This window comes from Salvelinus alpinus, chromosome 25 (genome assembly GCF_045679555.1).
Source record: "Salvelinus alpinus chromosome 25, SLU_Salpinus.1, whole genome shotgun sequence".
Taxonomy (NCBI): domain Eukaryota; kingdom Metazoa; phylum Chordata; class Actinopteri; order Salmoniformes; family Salmonidae; genus Salvelinus; species Salvelinus alpinus.
In genome coordinates, this window is record NC_092110.1 from 38,844,523 (window position 1) to 38,861,584 (window position 17,062).

Here is a 17,062-nt window from a genome sequence, read left to right on the forward strand (position 1 = left end):
AAAAAAAACAGGATAAAAATACCCCTTAAGGAACAGCGGGGACTGTGAAGGGACACACATACAGGCACAGACACATGCATACACACACACACACACATGATAACATAGATATGTGGTAGTAGAGTAGTGGCCTGAGGGCACACACTTAATGTGTTGTGAAATCTATTGTGAAATGTAATGTAGTGTTTTAAAAATTATATAACTGCCTTAACTGGACCCCAGGAAGAGTAGCTGCTGCCTTGGCAGGAACCATAATAAATACACATACAAATAAAACATATACTTCATTGGATGATTGATCACAAACATGACTTATTTTCACAAATGTATGGGGAGCATATCTTGAATAACAATAGAACAAAGCAGAGGCATATGAAGGCAGAACATTTCTAAAAGCATCGTTGTAGCCGATTAGAAAGGAACAATTTGTTAATTTTGCACTTGTTTGTAAACTGTGGGGGTGGGTACTGGCAAATGTAAATTCCACTGAGTCATATCCAAGGTCCCTCAATTGTCACGACTTCGGCGTTCGGCGGTCGACATCACCAGCCTTCTAGCCATCGCCGATCCACTTTTCATTTTCCATTTGTTTTGTCTTTGTTTTACACACCTGGTTTCAATTCCCCAATTACATGTTCATTATTTAACCCTCTGTTTTCCCCATGTTGTATTTACGGTCCATATAGTGGGCTCGGTATATTCGACTGGTATTTGAAAGTCTTGAGTAAAATTACGTGTGTTACTCATTTCTTCTGTCCTGCGCCTGACACCTCTGCACCAGCTACACCCAGACCTATTACATCAATGTGTTTTTTTGTTTTCTAAACTCATAACTCAACCCTAAACTTAAATAATCACAATTCTTACCTAAACTTAACTAAACCTCCAACCCTAACCCTAACCGATTGGAATTACACACCTTAACAAAACCTAAACTACCAATCACATTGCTTGCTTTAAAGCAACAATCAGCAGTAGAAACAATAACAAAGTGTTTTCCTTGCCCCTGTTTCGGTAAAAAGCTGAGGGATGAGGGGCTGGAGAAATGTAACCACTCTCAAATTCATAGACAGAGCTATGGATGCAAGAACTGACCATCCATGTTGTCAAAATGTACGTTTTAACCATGTTTTGAGGCCATATAGTGTATGTTTACATGTACTTTGTTTACAAGACACTAGAGTTAAACAAGCTTATATTTTAGGTTCTCATGGAGTGTGACAGTTGAACTGAGCTCAGCAGGCATTTCTAAGTTATATTCTTCAAGAATCAATGGGTACATATCATTAACTCAAACAATGGATGTAGCATCTGCTGAGGCAGAGTGGCTCATAGAACAAGATGGAATAAGGAACACTTAAAGCTGCTTTTTAAAGCCTGCATTTAAAGTTAAGAAAGGTTTTGACAGATGACACAACAGCAACAGCTCAGACAAAACATAGTTAATCTCTCTGTTTGGGATTCAGGCACTGGTGGAATGTTTTACGTTGGAAATACGAACGGGTTATTTTGTTTAGTTAAACTCGTTCTCAAGACAAGCTGCAAGTAGCTGGGCTGATGGCTAAATGCTATCTACACATGGCTGGCTGGTAGCTAAATGCTGTCTACACATGGCTGGCTGCTAGCTAAATGCTATCTACAGTACACTTGGCTGGCTACTAGCTAAATGCTATCTACACATGGCTGGCTGCTAGCTAAATGCTGTCTACACATGGCTGGCTGCTAGCTAAATGCTGTCTACACATGGCTGGCTGCTAGCTAAATGCTATCTACAGTACACTTGGCTGGCTACTAGCTAAATGCTATCTACACATGGCTGGCTGCTAGCTAAATGCTGTCTACACATGGCTGGCTGCTAGCTAAATGCTATCTACAGTACACTTGGCTGGCTACTAGCTAAATGCTATCTACACATGGCTGGCTGCTAGCTAAATGCTATCTACAGTACACTTGGCTGGCTACTAGCTAAATGCTATCTACACATGGCTGGCTGCTGGCTAAATAATATCTACACATACGCTCTTTCGCTTGGCATGGAGACCTGGCTTCGATCACACTGAAGATCATGTACTCAGCCTCCTTGCGGCTCGCCATTATTCATGTTGTCAGTCAGAAAGGGAATGATGTAAAACTAACCATTACCACATGGCGATGGAGTATAGACAAGACCGGACCTTAGAGTTCAAAACCCTGGTGCAGGAGTTTGGTCTAGCAGTATAACACAGCCAATTGTGGACTACGCATGCCCGGTGAGAGACCGTGGCGTCGACCTCTTCAACTCTAAACACTGCATCTGTCTTCATCTATATATGACAGGTAGCCTAGTGGTAAGAGCATTGGGCCAGTTACTGAAAGGTTGCTGGATCGAATCCCTGAGCTAACAAGGTAAAAATCTGTCGTTCTGCCCCTGAGCAAGGCAGTTGACCCACTGCTCCCTGGGTGCTGTGGATGGCAGTCCCCCCGCACCTCTCTGATTCAGAAGGGTTGTGTTATATGCGGAAGACACATTTCAGATGAAGGCATTCAGTTGTACAACTGACTAGTTATACCCCCTTTCCCTTACAATCCAAATAAAACAAGGGGAGTGGAATTCCCCTCTCCTTAAAATGGGTAAAAACATAATTCCCTGATGCAACATGTTACAATAACACAACATCTTGTGTGCACTGGACACACATGACTAAGTGCAATTCTCCAGCCGTGAACTGTGTTTTATGAAATTGCAGCCGCCCCCAACATACCATAGGAGTCAGTCTGTGGCGAATGTCTCCATCCTCCAGCTTCTGTAAACAAAGACATCCTCTCCATCTGCATGCAGCCTATCAGGGAGAGACACGTTTGAATTCTATGAAAGGCCGATGGACTTAATATTCATTGGAGGACAGCTGACATCTTGCATAGATTTTAGGCCTATAGATTTTTTTCTAAAGCCCTTTATATGTCTAATAGAAACAGATCTGCAGATGTTGTCAATATCATCTTCTATTTCCCCCCTGTAGAAGAGTGTACGCCTAGCTAGCTATATGCATTGGAAAACACGTCACTTGAGCATTAATTATTAATAGGCTGCATATGAAGCATGGAAATTGTATGTCATGTTCACCTTAAATTCCCAGCTAGGTTCCAGTCATTGTGCCTGTACTGATCCAATGATCCAAAGGTCACAAACGTTGTTACTTCCCACAAAAGCCTTCCGATACACTCTACTATGACTCACTCATGTAGTAAGCTGTCTGGATTTGACTCAGCTGACATGGAGACCACAATTCCTTCGCCTTAAGTGTTTGTAAATAGTTGGTATAAAATATGCAAGTGATCTGTAAACATCATTTCTGAGGGAGGGGAAAGGGGGGTCAATCCAGTGGCAGTCTATTACTGTAATCATATGTGTGTATAGTGGACAGTGGGCTAAACACACTCAGAAGGCTCCAGTACCACTCCGAGGGTTTCAGTACCACACAGAAGGCTCTAGTACCACTCAGAGGGGCTCTAGTACCACTCAGAGGACTCTAGTACCACTCAGAGGGGCTCTAGTACCACTCAGAGGACTCTAGTACCACTCAGAGGGGCTCTAGTACCACTCAGAGGGCTCTAGTAACACTCAGGAACCTCTAGTACCACTCAGAGGGCTCTACTGCAACTCAGAGGCCTCTAGTACCACTCAGCGGGCTCTGGTACCACTCAGAGGGCTTTGGTACCACTCAGTGGGCTCTAGTACCACTCTAAGGGGGTCTAGTACCACTCAGAGGACTCTAGTACAACAAAGAGGGCTCAAGTAACACTCAGCAGGCTATAAAACAACTCTGAGGGCTCTAGTTCCACTCAGCGGGCTCTGATACCATTCAGAGGGCTCTAGTACCACTCAGCAGGCTAGTATCACTCAGCAGGCTCTAGTACCACTCAGTGGGCTCTGATACCACTCAGCGGGCTCTGATACCATTCAGAGGGCTCTAGTACCACTCAGCAGGCTCTAGTACCACTCAGAGGGCTCTAGTACCACTCAGCGGGCTCTAGTACCATTCAGAGGGTTCTAGTACCACTCAGGGGCTCTATTACCACTCAGAGGGCTCTGGTACCACTCAGAGGGCTCTAGTACAACTCAGAGAGCTCTGGTACCACTCAGCGGGATCTGATACCATTCAGAGGGCTCTAATACCACTCAGGGGCTCTATTACCACTCAGAGGGCTCTGGTACCACTCAGAGGGCTCTAGTACAACTCAGAGAGCTCTGGTACTATTCAGAGGGCTCTATTACCACTCAGCAGTACCACTCTCTAGTATGACCCAGCGGAATCTAGTACCACTCAGCGGGCGGTAGTAGGTAGCCTAGTGGTTCGAGAGTTGGGCCAGTAACCGAGCAAGGCAGTTAACCTACTGTTTCCTGGGTTAAATGCGGAAAACACATTTCAGTTGAATGCATTCAGTTGTACAACTGACTAGGTATCCCCCTAGTACCACTCAGAGGGCCCTAGTACCACTATCCTAGAAAAAATAGTACAATTATGTCTCGCCTGTGTTTTTATTACACACAGACTTGGCTATTCGATGTGCTTCTGTGGCAGCATTGATGATAAATTCTTGAGGTCACCGCTCTTGAACTTGGCTCAGTGAGTCTTGACAAAATGTGCTCATAAAATAAACATTTCAGACTCTTTCATGACACTTATGAACAGTTTCAATCACCACATCGCATCTTTGCCTTTAAGTTGTGAAATATTTTTGTCAATCAAAATATGCAGTATTTGCCTTAAAAAAACGATTTCAATAGCAGAATGAAATCTGTCTTTGCAACATTGCATAGACTTTTGAATAGTTTGTCTTTAGAAACTATCCCTGCAATAGAATTACATATTTACAAAACATTATATATTACGCTATTCTAAAGTGCATCCAGTAGTGGCTACTCTCACCATTTTAAATATTTTTTTCAATGTCATATAATGTTTTTAGCATATAATTTTTTTCAAGCTTTTTTTGACATTCGGCTACTTTTCTGTCACAATATTACCGAAATGAAATGGATAATATTCCAACAACAAAAGTTCTTGATTTGGGTTGATGTTAGACAATAAGGTTATGGCTCTGGGCCTACCCATCATGTATTTGTCTGTAACGGCGGATCACAGGAGTAATAACTAACAAGGTCATGTTTTGTCCAGCAGGTGGCGGGTTTTGTACACCATAGTACCACCGCAAGGTGTTGCTTATCGACACTTAAACCATGACGGCTCAAGTGCCCTGGAGCAGGAAAAAAAAAACATCTTGACCACAGGAGCACGAGCACCTTGTCAGTGTAACAATAACGATGTAGCGCGAGCTGCATATTTTTGGCGCATGTTGTTTTTTATATCAATCACACTTATTAGGTTCATGTATTCATTTTTTAAAATTATTAAGAAATAGCTGGTTGTTCAACAAAATCATCGATATAATTCCTAATTTTGAGTGTTTCGTGTTCCCTGCCTCATGTGAGATTGACATGGCTTCAGATATTTTACTTATGACATAAATGGACTGGAAATACCTCACCTCTTTCCTTCTTAGAAAGAAGGTGTTTTCTCCTGCAATTAAAATTAAAGGCTTGAGATGCGTCTTCATTTTTCCGTGCAAGGTGACCAATTGAATAATGGGTTTAAGGGGGGTTAAATACACGTGTGCCATTTCTTTCCCTCCAGATCTCAAGTTAAAGTGACAGTTGTATATTTTCTTTAATTAGGAGAAAGTGAAAATGTATTTGTTAGTCGTTCCACCTCGTACAGAAGCTTATTCTAAACAGGAAAAACCGGAGGCCTTATGGAATTATTTTTAAAAGAGCCGTTTATTTTTAATCCCATGAATATAATAATCGAATTAATTTGTTTGGGGGGATTTTTGCCCTTCGGATTATGGATTGTAGGTTTTAGGCCTATGAGGGAGGGTGCATGAGGTTCAGCCCGCACATTGTTTCTTCCACCAATAATACCAACCTTATGGAAATACTTATTAACATTAATATTAATACTAGGATGATAACAACAAAAAACGATAATAATAATGTGGGTGATACTTTAATTTGTTGCTGTTTGAAGCCATCAATTCAATCCATAGAGCGTGAATTGCTTCATTGCCAAATCCATTAACCCTTGATATGTTACCCTTATATGCAATGTTGTAGGCAATCAATATGCCATCTCAGCATTACCATCCACTGAGAAAAAAATGCATGACAAAGATCAAATGCTCCTATGAATTTTAGCTGCCAGGTTATTTCCCAATATTGGGCAAGGATGAGCTATTAGAATTCGATTTCTATGACATACCAATTTTTATAGTCTTATAAGCCTAGACAGGCTAAAAAATGATCCTGCATTTTCAAATATGGGCCAGGCAAATTGACAAATGTATGTGTTCAGTAGTTGTAAACAGCCTATTGGAATTAGGCATTGCAGCCTCTCTAAAAAGAAACAAGAGAGTACAGTTAACACTATGCTACAACTATGTTCAGGCCATCACTAGAATGTTAAACGTATAATGAAAAAAAGAGAAACTTGACTTTACAGTAAGGAGCTCCCTCAAAATGTGTATGGGGGCTGGCTAAATGACGCGCATGTGCGAGTAAAGGGTTTGGTTGCAATAAAGAGGCGGTTTGAGTGCAGACCGCAGGACAGTAACAGAAGGCGTCTTCACCAGAGTCACTACAGAAGTTCTGCACACAACTATTTTGGACAGCTGTTGAACTACACGCGTGTACAATCTAAACTCGATGTGAACATGCCGGGCAAGTTGTCTTACGAAGCCCAAAACTTTCTCTGAAATACATTAAACTTTGAACGTTTTTTTTCCAAGACGTTTTGCATCGGACCATCCGCAGGTTTTCAACTCCAGGACCACTCCGGATCCATAGGACCGAACTTACATCTGAACTGGTAACTATTTCATCGTATAACATTTTCTCTGTGATTTTTCTCTGAGCCATCAGTCAGAATACGAGGTTTAAAATGTATTTATGTTCAGGCTTCTTCGGGGGAATGACAACGCGAGGCACAATACACAAAGTTGTAAACTTTACCATAACTGATTTGAGAGTTGAGTTATTTAACATAACTGGGTCCATTCGAAGTGAATAGATGTGTTATTACAATAGCCTAGTAACAATATTCAGTTTTTGCCGGTTTTTTGACCTGTTTAATGCTGGAACTAGAAGTTAACATCTTCGACGGTGTCTTGAGCTTGCATGAGAGAGAGAGAGAGAGAGTCACGACTGTGAGCCTTCTGAGTTAGATGCGCGAAGAGAGTGTGAAACAGGTGGGATATTTCAGAGGTAAACGCATTCCAGCACGTTGGAGTAAAATCAACAAGGACCTAAGTGAAAATAACGACATAATTTCATGCCAAAAACCTACATTTCGTTGAATTGCATGATACATTACATGGTTTGACTTAACATGAGGAAGATGTGCCTGTTCGATGATGAGGATGCACATTTATTTGAAAGGGTATCCCCAATTAATGTATCCAAACTTTGGTACCTAACGAAACAATACCTTTTTATGTTGTTTATATATATTTTTTAAATGTATTTTTGTGGCATATTAAAGGTACTTCGAAATATTTGTTAAATGTCGATTTAATCAATTCAATATAGCTGGAGTGGTAAGGATAATTGTTATGATCATTATTCGTTTTAAGTGTCTCTTATAATAAAATGACTTAAACGAATTTTACTAGGTCGCCAAAAAAAAAAAAAAATACATAGCCTACATTTAATAATTGATTAACATTAAACGGTCTTCGCAGGTGAATTACATTCAATCAATCGTTAAATATTTAGAGTTAAACCGGTGTTCCGGAATATAACGACAGGCTACGATGCAGTGTACTTTACATAGAAACATGGATTAGACCTATGATAGGGTTACTCTACTTCATTATTATTATTTTTTACATGGAAACACTTTATTTGATCGGGAATTGCAATAATCGGAATTAAAACAGTGGACAACGTATTGTGCTAATTGTTATGGACAAAATCATGGTTTTATGGTATCAGACATGATCTGGAACTATTGGCTTGAATTGAAATCATTCTTAGGCATATACATGTTTTATTTGCGATTGTCAGAGAACTGTTTCCCACTTTGCTTGGGTGCACACGTCTTTATTTTATTGCGCTCATATCCTCTCGTGTTCTGCATCAACACACGGCTAAAAACATGTGTCCCTGGTAATTGCTGCACAATTGACCAAAGCATCTGTATTAACGTAAGAACTCTGAAGTTGCTGTCCAATCCACACAAGGTCACCATTCCTCTTTTTTATATATATATATTTTTTATTTATTTTTTATTTAACAATAGATGTTTATTAGATAGATGTTTTGCACTTGAATCCCCCTTTGAAAAAGAAAACTAAATAAATGAAGTCCAGGTTTATGAAAGATAATCTATAGCCGCAGTAGACTAGTGAGTTTGTGGATATGGATTTCATTAGATTGAGTCCTAGCCTGTATTTCTGAACCCAAAACCAATGCAATGTATTACAATGTAATGCTTTCTGTAGCCTTTTCAATTGCAATTTAAGTAGGCCCAGCCAACATGTATGCCTCTGTGCTTATGTACAACCTGAAAGAGGTAAACTCCATCTAAATCATGACATGTACTGTTGTAGGCCCATGTCTGGAGACTACAAGAGCGCGCAAAAAATCCAAAGTAATCCGATTTTTTTCTCAGCTCAGATAAACTTGTGGAAAAGCTGCCCTGATTTTGATTGGTTTTGGCTCGTGGGGACCTAAATGTGAATGCTGGTGTGACTTTTCTTACCAACAGCAACGTAACGTTCTCCTAATTATATAACAATGTCTTGGGAAAATGTAATGAAGGTTTACCTCGGGTCACTTTATAATCCATAGGATGTTGTATTTTGTGTTAAACCATTATTTGATTTCTAAATGTCCTACCTATAATATGTATTAGAGTTAGAGTGAGCACATTCTTTAACATATACTGGGGTGATATGTGTGGGGGAACATGATAATTCGATCATGCCTTGCGTTATCTTATCTCAAATCTCATAAAAAGTCTGCTGAGTGATCGAGGCGTGGAACAGTTGGCCAGTCACGTCCAACGGGGAAACGGGATTTAGCAGTGTTTAGTTTGATTGTTGAGTCGTTAGAGATGGTATGTAGACATCAAAGGGTTTGAAGGATATGAGACCACTCGGGAGAAACCGCTGATCGCCCCTAATGACATCGTAAGTAAAAGTAAATTACTTCTGCGTCCTGATCAGAAAGGAGAAATCCCCAGGGGACGTTTGAGCTTCATTCTAATTAACACTATTTTACTTTTATTTACTGCAGAATAGCCACGTCTCTCACTCAATCCACACTTTTTTTTAACAGTGTAGGCCTTTATTCACCAATATGATCAATGGGTCATTTTCTCCAATAGGCCTATCTATACCCATATATAGCCTATTAATATCTACAATATATCTTGATTTGGCCATATTGTAGGGTTTCCTTATGTTTTGATGACATAACCCATGACCACGTTTAACAATTACATTTTGAATTCTTAATCCCACATGAACTAGAATAATGAGTAAATCATATTTTCAGAATGGTAAAATCGGAGGATTACACACAATTCCCTATGACTAACAGAATCAAACAAAGCAAACGGCATGGCTTAGGAGGTAATGCTTTTTCTTAGGAACGCTAAATCATATCACAATGGAAAGGTGCGGCTTGGGAGCTCTACTTAGACTAAAACAGAAACGACATAGGGTAACTGTGTCATACAGCATGACCATCAAATATGCTCAGAAACAAAGAGGCTTTATATTCCTTTGTTATTTCCTCTTATTAAACCTGAATAAACAGCTCACTGAGGTATTCCGTCTCAGTGAATGGTGTCATTCTATTTACCTGAGTCTTAACAGCCCAGGCATGTTTTCTGGGAACGGGAAACACCCACACCAAGCACATCCCAGTGTCTGTGTGTCAGCACTGGAAATTTTTTGTTTTCTCACACCTTCTCTTCTCTGACATATATCCTAAGCACGTTCCACACACACGCACACACGCATGCATGCATGTATGTGGGAACACATACACACTCACACATACAGGCTCTCATCACTCGTCGTGTGCCTTGCAGACAATACATTATTCAAGGTGTGTGTGTGTGTGTGTGTGTATGTGTGTGTGTGTGTGTGTGTGTGTGTGTGTGTGTGTGTGTGTGTGTGTGTGTGTGTGTGTGTGTGTGTGTGTGTGTGTGTGTGTGTGTGTGTATGTGTATGTGTGTGTGTATGTGTGTGTGTGTGTGTGTGTGTGTGTGTGTGTGTGTGTGTTGGGCCACATGTTGAGCTGGTAGTTCCTGTGGCATGGAGGTCTGGTTCAGACAGCTCTTATCACTCTCTAAGGTGGCAAAGGGGCTCTCCCTAGAGAAAAAAAAACATCCCTTTTGTCTCAGTGGTAAAAAGGAGACATTCACATTTATCACCTTAATCCACTGATAATGAGGCCTCTTGAAAAGCAACTAGATAATCAAGATGGACCGCTTGTGTATTGGCCTGGCATTGAGGTGGTTATGTTGGGGTGTGAGGGGACAGGGGCTGTGGGGGGGAACAGGGTGAAGACACCAGGATGACCCAGCACAAGGGGGGGTAGACTCAAAGCCTGTTGGAAGTGCAGGAAATACTTTTTTTAAATTCATTATCAAATATCACGATTATGCTTGTTTCATTATGGAATATTATGATCAATGTTGTCATTATTTGTAGTTTTAGTTGTTGTAGTTTTAGTTGTTGTCATGGTATCAGGGGTTTGTACAACTTTTATAACAAATAATGACTTATACGAGTATTAAACGAGTACAGTTCTGTTGTGTTATCAATATGACCTAACCTTTTTGATGTGTTGCTTTTCCAGAGGGAATCCCATTGCGATTCGAGTGATCAGTAGTGACACCAATCATGGGCAGCAAAACTCTTCCAGCCCCGGTTCCCCTCCACCCCTCTCTGCAGCTGGCCAACTACTCCTTCCTCCAGGCCTCCAATGGCTTCCAGCTGCCAACGGACCAGGTCCCTGGCATCTATAGCTTCAGCGCACTGCACGCCATCCACCTCCACCAGTGGACCCTGGGCTACCCTCCCTTTGGTGTCCCCCGCTGCACTTTCTCCAAGCTCCCAGCCCTGATGGACGGCCGCTTCCCCGGCTTGCCTTCCATCCCTATCTTCCCCCACCTGGTCCAGCACAAGGACCAGGCCACTGCGGCCGCCACAGCAGCTACCGCCATGAATCTCCTTCAGGGCTCCAAGAACAAGCCCCAGCCACGCTTCGACTTCGCCAACCTGGCCACCGCCGCCACCCAGGAGGACCCGCTGAAGGCAGAGGACCTGAGCATAACAGGAGCAGCCGCCGCCACTTCTCCTCGCCATGGCGGGCTAGGCTGTCTCAAGCTGTCGTCGCCCGAGCGCAAGCCTAGCCGTGGTCGCCTTCCCTCCAAGACCAAGAAGGAGTTTGTGTGCAAGTTCTGCGGCCGCCACTTCACCAAGTCCTACAACCTGCTTATCCACGAGCGGACGCACACGGACGAGAGGCCGTACACCTGCGACATCTGTCACAAGGCTTTCCGGAGGCAGGACCACCTCCGAGACCACAGGTGAGACCTGCACTTTTCTATTTTCTATGAAGCTCTATTTAATGAACGTGGAGAATGGAGATAGATTGCTGCCAAAATGTTGTAAATGAATTAATCATATTTTATTGCATACTTTATTTATTGGCCACAGAACCTTCAACAGAAAAGCCCAGATCCCAATTCAGTTACACTGCTGTATAAGGCCTCTACATAAGAACAGCACAGGATATAATTATTATTATTTTATTTTTTTACTGTTTCTTAAATGTTCATATGTGCCATTGATGAATCATGTTGTGCCCCCCTGACAGTGTCATGCATCAGGGTTGAGGCCTGTTCCATTTGAAGTCATTCCAGTCAAAGAAATGGAACAGCCCCCAATGTAATTGGTCACAAACCTGTTATGCATTGCTTTTGAATGTGTTATGTTGAATCGATTTCTAATCAAACTTATAATTTCCCCAAGAGCGACAGACCAATTAAACGTAACGATAACGCGATTATATTTGATGCTGAATCGGAATTCAGGATCAGTATGTGGAAAAAGTATCAAATGAGATGGTTTAGCAGGCCAGTCAGTATCACCATACCTCTCATATGAGATGGTTTAGCAGGCCAGTCAGTATCACCATACCTCTCATATGAGATGGCTTAGTGGGCCAGTCAGTATCACCATACCTCTCAAATGAGATGGCTTAGTGGGCCAGTCAGTATCACCATAACTCTCATATGAGATGGTTTAGCAGGCCAGTCAGTATCACCATACCTCTCATATGAGATGGTTTAGTGGGCCAGTCAGTATCACCATAACTCTCATATGAGATGGTTTAGCAGGCCAGTCAGTATCACCATACCTCTCATATGAGATGGTTTAGTGGGCCAGTCAGTATCACCATACCTCTCATATGAGATGGTTTAGTGGGCCAGTCAGTAACACCATAACTCTCATATGAGATAGTTTAGTGGGCCAGTCAGTAACACCATACCTCTCATATGAGATGGTTTAGCGGGCCAGTCAGTATCACCATACCTCTCATTAGAGATTGTTTAGTGGGCCAGTCAACCTCTCAACTCCTTTTTCCCTTCTTATTTCTTTCTCTTCTCCTATTCATTTGCAGCTATAGGTTGATAGCTGTCTTTGTGTGTTTGTTATGTTTCCTTACTCAACCCGGACTGTTTTTGTTCTGTTCTGCCCTGCAGGTACATCCATTCCAAAGAGAAGCCTTTCAAGTGCCAGGAGTGTGGAAAGGGATTTTGTCAGTCCAGAACTCTAGCTGTCCACAAAACGCTGCACATGCAGGTGAAGGAACTAAAGCCATCCAAGATTAAGTGATGTCAATACATAAAAAAGAGACTAGGGGACACTGGAAACAATAAGAGTGAAGACTAAAAAGGAGAACAAGACAAAATGACCAAAGACGGAGGGACATTGTGGAGCTGACCAAAGACAGGGGGGCATTGTGGAGCTGACCAAAGACTGGGGACATTGTGGAGCTGACCAAAGACAGGGGGACTTTGTGGAGCTGACCAAAGACTGGGGACATTGTGGAGCTGACCAAAGACGGGGGGACATTGTGGAGCTGACCAAAGACTGGGGACATTGTGGAGCTGACCAAAGACTGGGGACATTGTGGAGCTGACCAAAGACGGGGGGACATTGTGGAGCTGATCAAAGACGGGGGGACATTGTGGAGCTGATCAAAGACGGGGGACTTTGTGGAGCTGACCAAAGACAGGGGGACTTTGTGGAGCTGACCAAAGACAGGGGGACTTTGTGGAGCTGACCAAAGACAGGGGGACATTGTGGAGCTGACCAAAGACAGGGGACATTGTGGAGCTGACCAAAGACAGGGGACATTGTGGAGCTGACCAAAGACAGGGGACATTGTGGAGCTGACCAAAGATAGGGGACTTTGTGGAGCTGACCAAAGACAGGGGACTTTGTGGAGCTGACCAAAGACAGGGGACATTGTGGAGCTGACCAAAGACAGGGGACATTGTGGAGCTGACCAAAGACAGGGGACATTCTGGAGCTGACCAAAGACAAGGGACATTGTGGAGCTGACCAAAGATAGGGGACTTTGTGGAGCTGACCAAAGATAGGGGACTTTGTGGAGCTGACCAAAGACAGGGGACATTGTGGAGCTGACCAAAGATAGGGGACTTTGTGGAGCTGACCAAAGACAGGGGACTTTGTGGAGCTGACCAAAGACAGGGGACATTGTGGAGCTGACCAAAGACAGGGGACATTGTGGAGCTGACCAAAGACAGGGGACATTCTGGAGCTGACCAAAGACAAGGGACATTGTGGAGCTGACCAAAGATAGGGGACTTTGTGGAGCTGACCAAAGATAGGGGACTTTGTGGAGCTCAAGTGCCTGGAACATAGAATGAGTAGAACATCTCTGAACTTGAACCAAAGTGATAGAAAAAGTTAAATGTTCACCAACAATTCACCAGCCAAGGAAGGAAGCCGTTGTGCTCATCGTGGGGAACGATTCTTCAGAGAGATTTGAAAATCCTGGATCTCTATGATGTATCCAGACAATATCCAGGAGCACCTTGTACCAGATCTAAGTTGTTTTCCCACATTTAGTTAAGAGATAATTAGGCTTAATGACTTTGAGGCAGTGTATTGGTTGGGCATGATGAAGCCCAATGGGGCGAATGGATCATACATCATAGATGTATGGAATGTGATCTTGACCTCTCTGACAAAGTTGACCTCTCAGACATTCCGAAAGACTCTTGCTTTTGATCAAAATTACATTTTTTTGTAAGGGACATTTACAAGTCTGAAGCAGTCTTTGTAAAAAACAAAACAAACAAAAAAACAACTAAATTGGTTAAAGTCACGTCAGCGTAACGTTATTCCACTTCCAAAGCTTACATTCCAATGTTATTTTTTTGTATAATTGTATTTTTTGCACTTTAACCTGATTATTGATTATTTACATATATCACTGGATTCCTAAAACTTATTTTGAGAAAATAAATAGTAATTTTCTAAACAAAATCTATATTCTATTGTTGATTCTGGCTTCTTGTGAGAGGTATACTATCAAATACTTTGCCCATTTTTAATAATTGCCTTAGCATCTTTTAAAGTTTTGAAATGGAAATCAGCTGTAAAAAAATGTTTTGTTTTCTCATTTCCTGTAGTTGACACAGGACCTCTGTTATTGTGCTTTCCTTGTTACCAAAGTAGATTCCCTTTAAATTACAACACCTAATAGGACCATTACATAAAGAGTATGGAGAGGGTTCCAGTGTGCATGCATGTGTATTGTGAGGTGTTGCGGTGGTCCTCATCCGAATTACAGCATTTAGAAGTGGATTTAACACCTGTCAACGTGACTTTGGTGGCTGATAGCTAACACCATCAACATTAGGTGTTAACAGGACTGTCAGACATGTATATTGTGAACATGAAAGAACAGGTACAAACAGATTAAGAGAAACCTTAGCATTTAACGTGCACCCTCTCACTCGCTCACCCCCTTGGAAACTCTCACAAGGTGTAACTTACAACTATGTGAAAGATATAATGAACAACACTAAAATATCAGTCACGTGACACTAATTACATCTCAATAGATGATCTAATTCCTCAAAATGTTTCCCCTGTTGTAGAAATCAAGTGCATGACACCCATTGACTCTATGTGATATGACAGGAACTTTACCAGAAATATTCAGACAGTATGAAATCAGTATCAAAGTGCTGAAAAGGTTGCTTGATTTTTCCAGGCGTGTTCTTGAAAGGAATGTTCTCAGATCGTTTTCAAAAACCAGATAAACAATGTTAGAGAAGGAAGACAACCCGTAATCTACCGGAACTGTTTCTGGGGAACAGCAACTGTCCTCTGAAACATTGTTTCCTTGTTCCAGGTTAGACAGAAAAGTGATCTGTCCAAGCATTTTGTAAGTTGAAAGGCATGTACAGACAGAAGGCAGCCAAATATTACTTTCAGTCTAGGGGCCAGGGGTTGGATTGGCCATCTGGCAATTCTGGCAAATGCCAGATGGACTGGACTCTTTTTTTTTAGTTGGGTGGGCTGGTTGAAATTGACACATACACAAAAAAATGTTTTATATATATATATAAATAAGGCAATGAAAAAGGTGACATAGCCGGCGGCCCATCCCAGTAGGCACACACTTGTTGAATCAACATTCTTTCCATGTCATTTCAATTAAATTACGTTGAACCAACATTGAATTCCTCTGTTATACTAATCTAAGTCAGTTATTAAGAACCAATTCTTATTTTCAATGACGGCCTAGGAACAGGGGGTTAACTGCTTTGTTCAGGAGCGGAGCGACATATTTTTATCTTGTTCGCTCGGGGATTTGATCTTGCAACCTTTCGGTAACTAGTTACAAGTCCAACGCTCTAACCACTAGGCTACCTGCCGCCCTTGGTGGATTAGTGAGCAAAGGCACCCCTACCAGGATGGGCCCCTACCAGGATGGGTGCCTACCAGGCTGTAGTAATGAACACTTAGGGGGGGGGGAACATGTTAGTCTGGAGCCCTGTAATAGTAATGAACCCTTATGGGGGTGTTTATTCAAGGGAACATGTTAGTCTGGAGCCCTGTAATAGTAATGAACACTTATGGGGGTGTTTATTCAAGGGAACATGTTAGTCTGGAGCCCTGTAATAGTAATGAACCCTTATGGGGGTGTTTATTCAAGGGAACATGTTAGTCTGGAGCCCTGTAATAGTAATGAACCCTTATGGGGGTGTTTATTCAAGGGAACATGTTAGTCTGGAGCCCTGTAATAGTAATGAACACTTATGGGGGTGTTTATTCAGGGGAACATGTTAGTCTGGAGCCCTGTAATAGTAATGAACACTTATGGGGGTGTTTATTCAGGGGAACATGTTAGTCTGGAGCCCTGTAATAGTAATGAACCCTTAGGGGGGTGTTTATTCAGGGGAACATGTTAGTCTGGAGCCCTGTAATAGTAATGAACACTTATGGGGGTGTTTATTCAAGGGAACATGTTAGTCTGGAGCCCTGTAATAGTAATGAACCCTTATGGGGGTGTTTATTCAGGGGAACATGTTAGTCTGGAGCACTGTAATAGTAATGAACACTTATGGTAGGTGATAATTCAGGGGAACACATATTACCGAAAGTCATTTTCAATATAGCCTATGTCATTAGCTTGGCTTTTATAACCTATAAGACAGCCGGGCAGACAGACAGACAGAGTGACAGCAGAGAAGATGCTGAGACAGACAGACAGCACAACAAGGAGGCGAACCAAATGGCCAGACAGAGGAACAGTTATAGTGGTGAGTTGTATCTCCAGGGGAACAGTTATAGTGGTGAGTTGTATCTCCAGACAGAGGAACAGTTATAGTGGTGAGTTGTATCTCCAGAGGAACAGTTATAGTGGTGAGTTGTATCTCCAGACAGAGGAACAGTTATA

At 42.1% G+C, this 17,062-nt stretch overlaps 1 protein-coding gene across 1 annotated transcript; it reads left to right on the forward strand.

Annotated features, from left to right (window-relative positions):
• Positions 1-6,640: 6,640 nt before the first annotated feature.
• LOC139553931 (protein odd-skipped-related 1-like) lies at positions 6,641-14,641 on the forward strand. The gene is made up of 3 exons (XM_071366715.1): positions 6,641-6,905; positions 10,910-11,642; positions 12,822-14,641. Exons 2-3 carry the CDS (start codon positions 10,954-10,956, stop codon positions 12,952-12,954), a joined length of 822 nt encoding a protein of 273 aa, XP_071222816.1. The 5' UTR covers positions 6,641-6,905; positions 10,910-10,953; the 3' UTR covers positions 12,955-14,641.
• Positions 14,642-17,062: the final 2,421 nt, after the last annotated feature.